We start from the raw sequence: 12,299 nt of genomic DNA, 5'->3' as shown, positions 1-12,299 counted from the left end.
CAGGGAAACTAATTTTTCTGGAGATTCTCCCTCCATGTTCAGCTTGTATGAAAAGTATTCCTTTCTCTTTATATGGATATACTTGTTAGTGAACAGTTACATATGACATGCCTTACAATATCGCCAAATCCATCAAAGCAAAATTACTCTCATGCAACCATATTTTTATAAAATTTTTCCAAGAAAAGCACATTGCAAAGCTTTGTTGCTCTTGCAGTATTGAAAAAACAAAAGAACAAAATAAAAATGAGTTGGTCTGGTTATGATTATTCAGTGCAAATGTGCATCCACCCCTGTGTACAGGTTCCAGCATAGGAGGTCAGCCCAGGGCCAGAAGTCATAGGCCACAAGCCCATCTACACAGGAAGCACAGAGATCCACTTGCATTTGACCGGTCTACTTTAAGTGTTCCCTATTGGAGGATGGCAGAATGTCACACAAACTGTGTCCTCAAGAATAATTGGATACGTTTCTATGTTGCTTGTAAACTTTAACATACATTGGGCACTGTCACGTGCATAAAAAAAAATTGTAAAATCTGATGCAACATATTCATCACATATTAATAGTTTTATGCATCTGTAAAACAAAGACCACACTTTTTTTTTTTCAGTCGTTTCTGAAGACAAACATCAGTGGTCCATTACTTATGACACACTAGCCAAATTGTGACTCCAGGCACACGTGTCATTTCAGAGTAATAAAGTGTTCTGTATATACACACATAAGGTATCATACACCAACTATTACTAACCATTTATATAATGGACTATTTCCCAAGACATATTTACATTCACTATATACATCTTGCACATTTCTACAATGCTGCATAGCCATATACTGTATATAGACATGCCTAAATACACACCCACACACAGATAAATAGGTTATATGTAGTACTGCATTTTCCTGCTATCAGATTCCTGCTTATTCCAGCAAAATGATTGTTCTCTTGCAGCACAACAATGCCTGGCATGTAATGATTCCTGATGGAGAGACATAATCTACGCAGATTAATGTACAAAACAGAGATTAATGGCCACATCCGCAACAACAGCTAAACTCCCAAGGTATATTACACACACACACGTATATCAGAGATACACAGACATGCACATCTATTTTATACTAATATCTGGATGCTCGTGCTGCCTTTATTTTTCTTTTACTTAAAATAAATACAACATAATATTTTCCCCTCCATTCCAGTGAACAGATTAGGAGGGAGCTGGGAGGAGGCAGGATGAAGAAATTCCTCTTTGCACTTCTCACCTAGTCCTGAGCTCCCATGGGCAGTCGATAGGGGTATCCACCAGCATCCTGAGTCCCTAAGGCAGTAAGTGCCCCGGAGTCCTGCGGCAAGAATAGGAAGAGCCTGCTGCTCCTTCTTGGACGCTGCGGTTAAAGGGCCTTCAGTCTGAGTCAGAGAACTAGAGCAGGCACCACGGCTTAAGATGGCGATGGAGCAAGGCCAGTTACAAGGGAGGTTATACAGCCCCCTCCTCTCTCACTCATTCAGCCTCTCACTTACCCTTCCTCTTGGCCTCTTCGCTGAAGACATTCTTAATTTCCAAGGCTTTTTCCTTCTTTCTGCACCCCCCTCCTTCAAAAAGTAACCCCCCCCTCGCCACAAAACAGCCTCTAAAAGCAGGAGAGAATCAGGCTTCTCCCATTCAGGAACATCAACCTTACACAGCAACTATACATTGTGTATCCTGAATGTTATTATATTTTTTTTCTTCCTCCTGATGAAGCTGGAAGGGGGGGGATGGAAGAAAGGAGGGAGAGGGGTGGGGGGGATTCCACTCCGTGTCTGGGTATAGACACAAGGTACTGATATAAACAGCTATAAAAAAAAACACCAACACAGAAAAAGGGAAGGAAAACGGGAAAACAAATTCTCTGTGCCTTCAAAAAGCATAAGCATGAATATTAGAAATGACGATAAAAAGAAATATATATATAAATATATGCACACACACACAGCAAAGCATAATGTGAATATCCAGCAGAGGGCGCGGAGAAACATCATTTTATTCTGCGAGGATCATAAGTTTAACACCTTCACAGCCACAGTCCTATTTATAGAGTCCTATTTAAAAGCACAGCAACTAAAACCAGGAATTAAGGAATTAAATAGACATAGGTCATTTTCACACATTAGTATTTGTTCAATATTTTGCATCGGTATTTGTAATGCAAAACAGGAAATGGGAATAAAACACAGAAAATATGCAGATTTTTCCATTATATTTCTCCTCTGTGTAGGGTTCATCTCTGACAGTGAAATACTGACAGTGCCATATTTAGATATTTTATCCATTCTTCTGTAGATTGAAAAATCTAATTTCCAGAGGTTTCTAATAGGAACAAAATGAATAAGCCAAATACAGCACAGAACTAAACTAAAGACACTAATTTTTCCTATAATGTCTGATGCGTTGTTTGAAACGTTTGCCTTACTTTCTAGCAGCTACTATATAAGCTCATGTTAGGGAATTGTAAACTGGTTAACAATTTGGCACATTCTAATGGGAACCTTTCACCAGCCTGATAAAGGAAATTTACTGACAGGATCAAGGGTTGTAACCAAGCGTGCTTCCATGCTGATGTGTACCCTCTAGGGCTGGAGCGGCTCTACTTTTAACTTCTTATGCCCTTGTTTTTTTTTAAAGGCTTTACAAATTAAGTAAAGGAGCCTGAAAGGCTCTGGGCTCCTTAGCTGTTAACTGAGCCTAGAGCCTCTCAGTATCATTTGCATAATTTTTAAAGCCCTTTTTTAAAAGACAACAAGGGCATACGAAGCTAAAAGAACAACAGATCCTGCCAGAGGGGGTACACACCAGCATGGAAGAGCTTGTACCTTCATTTTGGTGGTAGATTTTCTTTCCAGGTTCTCTGGTGATGTCTTTATATATGGCCACCGATGTCTGACGCCCAAAAATAAAGTTAGATGAACACCCTTTTTCGAGTCAGGGCGGTGTGGTGCTCAGCACAGAAGTAGACTGGCCACCCCATAACACTGCTGACAACCCGCCTCCATCAATTCCCCAAGCCATGCTAGGCTGAGTTGCCACAGTACTTGTGTATGTGCGGTGAGCTGTCGTCTCTTATCCAGCCATGCACATACCCGGATGCAGAAAGAGGCACAATGCACATGTTCCCCTTATCGGGATCAATCTTCATCTAGCCGGCTTCTCCTTTGTGCATGCGTGAGAAGTGATGGAAGACCGTGGGAGGACAGGGTCTCCGCTGTAAGCAAGAGGCAGGGCCTGACGTGGCTGAGAGAAAAGGTTGGATGGCAGTTCAGAGGGGTGGCTGGTTGACTGCTGTGCTGAGCAACAAGCCCCCGACTGGAAAAAGGGTGCTTATCCAAATTTTTTTTCGGGTGTTAGGCAGCACTGGACATATATAAAGTCATCACCATAGAACATGCAACCGGCCATATTAAAGTTACATTTTGTAGTTTAACATGGCTTAGGCTGGTGACAGGTTCCCTTTAAGCCATACTCTATAAAACAAAATCTACCATGTGGTTATATGCATTGTGAAGCAAACATACATTGATAATTTGGTAGCTACCCTGGTGCAGAAACATATCTTGTTTAATCCCTTAACCGAGTGATTTAGCTTAAAAAAACAATTTTAAAATTCAGGACCTTGGAAAACTGGGTTGCATGCTGGCTGCATTCATGAACACATGACACTGAGCTTCCTTAACTGTTCAGACAGGACTAATCAACCTGAGCTGGATCACTCATACACAGCAACTGGGAGAAGGTGCAGTGATTGATTACTTCTGCTTGTCAGGGACAACACAGTGATGACGTATTCTCGGCTTTTGCTGGGCAGGACAAGGCTGAAGCAGTGCATAATTAGGGTGAGGAGAAGCGCCAGGCCAAGCCACGGGAGCAACACAGCCTCATTATCATAATTTTATTATTGTTGTTTCAGCAAAACCACTCAGCTCAGTGATTAAACAGGATATATATCTGCATCTGTGTAGCTACATTTATTCTCAAGGTATGGTTGCTCCATAATGCAGAAAATTAAATGGTAGATTTCCTTTAAAGAGAAGCATTAAAAAAATGCTTCAAAGACTACCGTGTTTTCCCGAAAATAAGACAGTAGGGCTTATTTACTAAGGGTTCCGCGGCTGCATTTCCGTCAGGTTTGCTGACGTTTTCAGGGATCACAACGCTGGGACAGGGATTTAGAAGGGGATTGTTTCGCAAGCGATCGGATTTTAGCGCATTGGCGCCGGCTTTCATGTGATAGAAATCGGGGAGCCGTCGGGCGATATGATGGATTCTGACAGAGCGTGGGATTGTACTTAAAGCCAAGGGGAGGAAGATGGTGAACTCCGGCGGACCTGAGCAGGGAAGCGACACAGGATGACAGCAGGATATCGGGCGCACAATCTTCTTGAATCACAGCAGTCAGACAATGCACTTTCGGGATCTCCTAGGTCTTATTTTTCTATGACCAAGAATTCATATCTATTGTTCAAAGGAAAAAAAAAATAAAATATTAACCCCTTAAGGACCTGGCCTTTTTTTTTTATTTCTATTTTTCACTCCCTACAATCAAAAATCTATAACTTTTTTTTTTTTTTTACACAGAAAGCTGTGTGGCAGCACTTTATAGTGATGGTATTTATTCTTCCATGCCGAGTACTGGGAAGCAGGAAAAAAAATCCAAATGCAGTGAAATTGGTGAAAAAATGCATTTGCAACTTTTTCTTGTGGGCTTGGATTTTACGGCTTTCACTGTGCACCCCAAATGACAGGTTTACTTTATTCTTTGGGTCATTGCGATTACGGGGATACCAAATTTTTTGCGACTTCTGAAAAAAAAACTTTTTTTTACGTTGATAGATCTGCCATTTTCGGACGCCGTGATACCTAATGTGTTTATGATTTTTACTGTGTATTTATATTTCTATCAGTTCAAGGGAAAGGGGGGGATTTGAATTTTTAGGTTTTTTAATTAGAATTTTTTTTAAACTTTTTTTAATTTTACTATTTTTGAGACTCCCTAAGGTACTTTAACCCTAGGTTGTCTGATTGATCCTATCATATACTGCCATACTACAGTATGGCAGTATATGGGAATTGTCCTTCTCATTCATTACAATGTGTAATTAGCACAGAGTAATGAAATCGGAAGACCCAATGCTGTCATGGCAACCGATCGCCGCTCCCCAATGACGTCACGGGGAACAACAATCTCAGCGCCCACGCCGGTGGCGATGTGCGGGCTGACACCCACGATCGGTGCTACCGGTTGTTACCGGTAAGTCTTTGCTGGAGTATGCAGCAAAGACTTTATCGGCTATGGAGACCCCTCTCCATGCAACCGCACCCGACCCGTGATGTGCTATTAAGTCAAAGGTCATGAAAGGGTTAATATATTTTAGTCATGTCATCACATAAATCAGCATAAACATCTGAATAAAGTCTTGTGACTATTTACATGTACAACAATCTATGGTACATTTAACTTTCCCCATATTTTTTATATTAAAGATCATAGTATGAACAGCTTCATGGGGCTCCATTTCTAATGGAATCAATGACCCCAATCTCTCATGTTTAGCAATAGAACTCTTCTTAAATGACCCCTTCTTGTCCAGGTAGCTGCTTTTAGCGTATTTGCACCGCAAAAGTCAGTGATTCCATCCAAAAACACTAGGTCTTATTTTCAGGGGGGGTGTCTTATTTTCAGGGAAACAGGGTAACAAAGATTTCTGCCATAAAATCTTCCTTGTGAACATACACTAAGTCATAACCCTAGTTATATCAGGCTTTGTGGCAATTCTGCTTCATTTGTACCCGATTGTGAATTCAAGAGGTCCAAGGCTCTTGATGTATGTGTCGCGGTGGTTGGGCGGGGCCGGCTCTGATAATTGTCCCCCATCAACTCTATACAGATTAAAGTCATGGCATTATATACTGCCATACATAGTATATACACTATATAACACTGTCACACACACACTGCAGTCATGGAATAATCTATAGCCATATACTTTACACTGCTATTATATGGATAGACAAGGCAGGAGACTATGATTTAGTAGATCAGTTTGTGCAATGAAGAGAACACAAGATGAACCAATAATAATTGAGGGCAGAAAAAATACCTTGGTATTCATAGAAATAAACTCCACCAGAAGGTTAATTCGGTTTACCCATATAAGAAAGATTTAGCCAAACTTTTTCTGCTAAACAAGCTACAATCATTTAATGTATGTAGTAAGATGCTGCAAATGTTCTACAATACTGTGGTGTTGAGCTGAATATTTTTTTGGAAAAATTACGTTTCAGGACTAGCCTGAAGCAAGGAGACAGGAAAATTGAGAAAATATTTAAGAGAGCTGTGTAGGTGACTTATGTGAGACTAGAGCTTCAGTACTGGGTATGAGGAAATTTGTGGCAATTACTAGGAAACCAATACATCTACTAACCTCAAAAATAAAAAGTTTGGTAAACAAACAAGAATTAAGAGGGTTGGCCCTTTTTCAATAAATCTTTTCCATTAGACATTTCTCTGTATGTATGTGTACCTGTACTGTACCTTTGCCTCCTTCAGAATTCCCCTTCTTTCACAATGCTGATAGATATATATATATATATCTTCCTGTTTCTCACTCTTTCAAGCCGGCATAATGGTGTCACACACTGAGCCTCTCTCTCTCTCACAGTCCGTCCTTACTGACAGACACAGTGCAAGGTGAGGGGGAGGGAGGGGGATGAGAGCAGGACGAATCATTACTCTCCTGGTGCAACCCATCCTATTCATCAGAACTCAGACATGTAAACATAGATCCATGGACAGTTTGCAGACAGCACTAAAGTAAGTAGCAGGAATTCTGAATAACTTGATGCATTCAGAGATTATAATTGAGGCAGTAAAGGCACCTGGACAACTTATGTAAAGGAGTGGCCAACCCCATTAAAAGTGAGAGATTTAAGGGGTCTTTCCTTCTAAACAGTTGCAACGCCTTATTTAGTCGTATGTGTTTAGATAAGTATTGCAATTGTATTTTTCCATTGCTGAAAGGGGATACATCATCATATATGGTCATGACACAATGCAGGTGTATGAATACAGACTATATAGTTTAAGATTATAACGGTGCCTGCCAAGGCACAGTGAAACAAAAAACTGCCTGAAACACTTTTCTCCACAAACGTCAAGGATTTTGGACAGTTTTAGACACTTTGGGGCTGGAAAGAAAAAAGAACATGGCCTTTGTTGGAGTGCAGTAAACTTAACCACCATAAATCAGCCATCTTCAGTTGTGCTTGTGGCCACCTAATCTCATTGATGCCCTTGAAGGCCACTACAATACAGACCAAATTGCCCGTTTGTACCCCCTATAAAATGATTTCTCACCAGATACTGGCCAATCATATGGTGCAAAGACATAAACAGTAGTTTTTAATAGCAGATTTTGGCTTGTGTGTGTGTCCGCTAAAGAAATCTGCACCGTCACGTTTACAATCACCAAATTTTGCACAGTTGTTGCCTGTGACTCAGGGAACGTCTAAGACCAGGTTTTGAGCCGAAATTTTTACCACGTGCTTTAAAAAACCCACTTATTACAGAAGCCATTGTCTGCTGCTGCTGCGGCAGTTGGAAGCTGGGCCGTGATTGGTTGCTGTTCTGCTACAGGACATTAATATAAGCTCTGAGCTTTGATTGGCTACTACAGGCAATGAGTAGAAGACAGCTTATGTGCGAGGTAAGATGAATGGATACAGACATAGGGGGAGATTTACATAGATACATATTAAATATTTTTTAAAACCTATTCTATTTTGTTGTAGCTATTAGAGCAGTTATTTATTATCCCGGGCAATGCCGGGAGCTACAGCTAAGTATATAATAAATTAATTGTCTCACCATTTCACCTTCACTGGAAAACTACATTTCAAATGTTGTTCTATTAATAGAGTCTAACTCAGATTTAACCTTTTCCTAAACCTCTAGTCTAGCCCAAAACAAAGAACCTGGGCGTAGAAATAGGCTGCAAAAGAACCACATTATGCTGGATATGAGGAAAAAAAACACACAAAAGTCTTTGAAATCTATCTTAATGTACAAAATGTAGTAAAACTATATGCAACATCCCCGAACGGGGCCTAGTCTTTTCTTGGGGCCTGGAGACAGCCGGGGCCCAGAATACCAGAGTGGCTGGCGGTTGCGGCCTAGGCACGCTGTGGTCACGGTGCTTGGTATAGGGACCGGAGGGCTGTCCTACAGCTTGTCTCCAGCAGGTGGTGTTGGCAAGAAATGAAATGGAGGGAGAGGCTGATGTACTGGTTCTCCCTGGGGCAGCCCTTGGAGTCTGTAGTATGTGTCCCTGGATAGTGGATGAGGGAGCCCTTGGTGGTGATACAGCTGTAGCAAGGACCAGACGTAGGCAATGTTGTGCATAAACGTAACTTACGGTTCTTTATTCAACCAACAGTAACAACATGCCAAACAATTAGGTACAGATGCAGTACTGGAGTGATTTTGGAAAGGAACCTCAGGAGTTGTGTCACCAGCCTGGATGCAGGGGCAGGCTGGGATGTAGCTGTGTCCAATGCTGGAAGCTGCAGCTTTGTCCTGTTTGTGGTTCAGTGTCACTCTATGTGAAGTTGCGGAGCTAAGGCCTAGTAGCTTCTCCTGTGGTGAGAGCTGGGCCTGAGAGATCTGCTCTCTCTGAAGTTTCTAGAACTCTCTCTCTCTGCTCTGACTGACTAAGGTTTTAGTTACTCCCTAGTCAGGTGGTCTCCTTCTCCAATCACACTCCAGTTAAAAAAGTGTAACATCATTGGATAATAACATTAACATTGCCTTAACCCTTGCCTATCCAGGCAGAATCTACCGCTGCACACTTACCTGAGCATATGTGTAGTGTCCTGCAGGGGAGCTGATCAGACTCACTACCAGGGGAACACACATATAAAGGGGCTTATTCGCATCAACTCCTCTGCCTTGCATTAGCAGGGATGTTGCATATAGATAGATCTTTAACCCATGAGATACAATGATGAGATGTGACCACAGCATTTGAGAGGTTATCATTAGAGATGAGCGAGCACTAAAATGCTCGGGTGCTCGTTATTCGAGACAAACTTTTCCAGATGCTCGAGTGCTCGTCTCGAATAACGAGCCCCATTGAAGTCAATGGGAGACCCGAGCATTTTTTTAATAAAACTGAACAGTAAAAGAACAGTGCAAAAAAAAAAATATTACAGATGTTTGCAGATGTTTTACTTGTAAGAACACATTGAAATAACACTATTCTTCACTTTCCAGGTGTTCGCGCGTGTCTCCCGCTAAGTTAGGAGATGTTCGGAACATCTGGAATGTGAAGAATAGTGTTCTATCAATGTGTTCTGCACTTAAATGCTCCTGTGTTCACTGTTTTTAATGTTTTAATTCTATTCTTCACATTGCAGGTGTGCGCGCGTGTCTCCCGATAGGTCCGGAGATACGCGCGCACAGCTGCAAAGTGAAGACTAGTGTTATTTAAATGTGTTCTGCACTTAAATGCTCCTGTGTTCACTGTTTTTAATGTTTTAATTCTATTCTTCACATTGCAGGTGTGCGCGCGTGTCTCCCGATAGGTTCGGAGATACGCCCGCACATCTGCAAAGTGAAGAATAGTGTTATATCAATGTGTTGTGCCCTTAAATGTTCATGTTTTCACTGTTTTTAATGTTTTAATTCTATTCTTCACATTGCAGGTGTGCGCGCGTGTCTCCCGATAGGTTCGGAGATACGCCCGCACATCTGCAAAGTGAAGAATAGTGTTATATCAATGTGTTGTGCCCTTAAATGTTCATGTTTTCACTGTTTTTAATGTTTTAATTCTATTCTTCACATTGCAGGTGTGCGCGCGTGTCTCCCGATAGGTTCGGAGATACGCGCGCACAGCTGCAAAGTGAAGAATAGAATTAAAACATTAAAAACAGTGAATACAGGAGCATTTAAGTGCAGAACACATTGAAAGAACACTATTCTTCACATTCCAGATGTTCCGAACATCTCCTAACTTAGCGGGAGACACGCGCGAACACCTGGAAAGTGAAGAATAGTGTTATTTCAATGTGTTCTTACAAGTAAAACATCTGCAAACATCTGTAATATTTTTTTTTTTACAATAAAAATACTTTTATTAAATTTATTTTATTAATTTACTGCTCGATCTCGAGCCGGCGAGATACTCGTCCGAGTAACGAGCCGGTCCGAGTATGCTAATACTCGACCGAGCAGTATACTCGGACGAGTATACTCGCTCATCTCTAGTTATCATCAATGGAAGTCAAGTGAAAGCAAAAGAAAAAGCAGCCTGAAACACCGAACCTCTTGTCCCCATGCTCCACCCTGCGTTTCTTTTCTAAGTGATCCTGGAGTGTCAAGCTTGAAGAAGACCAACGCCAGGATCAACATCAAGAGGATCTTCATCAGCTCACCAGCCCACCATTGCGCGGTCGGCTGCACCGCTCATCTCGGGGAGCGACAAAAGGGTCCGACTGGGGTAGTCCGCGATCTGTGGGGGTCTCATATTCTGTAGATAGGGCCTAACTTGTTTTGTGGGAAAACCCACCAGACTCCCTGTCCCTTGTGTAAAAAACGAGCGCAGACACAGAAAAAGCTAATTAAGAAGGTAACTCTTTATGCACTGTGGCAACATCATGAAAATATTTAATGGGACAAACTATTTTTGTAAAGCAAAAGGAACAATAATAGCTTTCAAAACAATTTTTTATACTTTAGGTGGATACCAAATACAACAGCAGCAGTTATCAATACAAGAAAATATTATGTGAGGGTCATAGGTTATCACACACAACGACCTACAACCCCACAGCCCATAAAACAGGACGATCGGTGAGCAGACGTTAACAGGGGAAGCCTTTGGATGGTGACTTCAGGATATACAATGTCTGGCTGTCACAGAGAGGATTTGTGGTGGACCGTCAGTCACACTCCTATGAGCCCTTTTATCCTCCTGCTGAGTGGGAATTTTAAAGCCTTTCCGCTCTGAGCTGTGACAGCCGGCAAATATAACACAAGACAACTTCATCACTCCATCTAATCCAAGGTACCAGCCCTGTAGCACAGAAGGTAGAGGTCACCACGGTGGAGAATTTAAAGAATTACTTTTACTGGACAAGGGGATATCCTCAATATACAAGGTCAAGGGTCAAGTAGAGCCAGTTAATTTACAGCAATCTAGAATAGAGTAGCGACAGGTGGCATTACTACTGTCCATCTATGTCAGACAAAGGGTGATGCCACACATGGCTTATTCGGTCCGTTTTTAAGCATGCGTTTTCAAGTTTTTCCTGATCTAAATAGATAAACAGGTTCTAGGCAGCCAAACGCAAACAGACCAAAAATGCCACGTGTGGGCATCACCCTTAGGCTACATTCACACTGCCATTGCCCGCTCGTACTGTACCGTAGCGGGCAACGGCAGTGCACGGGGAGAGGAGGAGGAGGAGGAGGTGGTGAGCGCAGCTCACCCCCGCCCCTCTCCATAGGAAGTTATGGCGCACGGCGCCATACTACGGACAAAGATGGGACATGTCCTATCTTTTTCCGGGGTACGGAGCGCCGTGCGCCCATTGCCGTCTATGGGGGACATATATCGGCCGTATATAGGTCCCCCATACGTCAGTGTGAATGTAGCCTTAGTGTGGACTTGCACACCACAGCTTTACATATAATGTATGCATAGGTTTATAATGCAGTAATATAAACATTTTTGTCCCTGATTAGAAGAAGCCAAAGAAAATTCAGAGAATATTCTACACCTCTGTAGAGAGCAGAACTTGATAAACACATTTTATATATTTCCCATTAGTATACAATAAAAAAAAAACAACTCACACAGTAAAAATAACCTGAAATCAGCCTTCTCTATAAATATAACAAAGCTAAGCAAAAGCAATCAATTTTTCCCAGTTGATCGTAATCTCCAAGTGAATTAGGGACCCTAACCATTTATATCTGCTTTTCACCAGTACGAAGTTCCAAAAACATTGACACATAGACAGAGGTATCCTACCTTACTGTTCATATTGGCTTGAGAAATCCTAAGTCGACCAACAAAAGTAACCCAATGTTTATTCTTGTTTCAAAGCTGCCTTTCTGCCACTTATGTCAGGGTAAATTCAGCTAAAAGAGGCAACCATCATAATGTAGTGCAAAAAATTACAAATATTTTGGATACACACTTGCTGCAATGATAATGTCTTTATTGAGGACACTGGTGGGATAAAAAAAAAGAC

General features: G+C 41.6%; 1 protein-coding gene across 6 annotated transcripts in view; it reads right to left on the bottom strand.

Moving 5' to 3' along the window:
• The window catches only part of CHD9 (chromodomain helicase DNA binding protein 9), a 151,790-nt gene that overhangs the window by 86,721 nt on the left and 52,770 nt on the right, over window positions 1–12,299 (bottom strand). For 2 of the 6 annotated variants that reach the window (XM_072117701.1, XM_072117703.1), the window contains exon 1: window positions 1,532–1,690. The exons of 3 other annotated variants lie outside the window; for them this stretch is intronic. In XM_072117701.1, coding sequence (XP_071973802.1) covers window positions 1,532–1,561 — 30 coding nt within the window. In that variant the 5' untranslated portion in view covers window positions 1,562–1,690. Of the gene's footprint in view, window positions 1–1,272; window positions 1,445–1,531; window positions 1,691–12,299 lie in introns of those variants that run through there. One more of the 6 variants, XM_072117705.1, reaches the window with a different exon arrangement.

Source organism: Engystomops pustulosus, chromosome 7 (assembly GCF_040894005.1).
Source record: "Engystomops pustulosus chromosome 7, aEngPut4.maternal, whole genome shotgun sequence".
NCBI classification, from domain to species: domain Eukaryota; kingdom Metazoa; phylum Chordata; class Amphibia; order Anura; family Leptodactylidae; genus Engystomops; species Engystomops pustulosus.
Note: the sequence above shows the minus strand (reverse complement) of the source record. Positions and strands in the feature narration are given on the sequence as shown.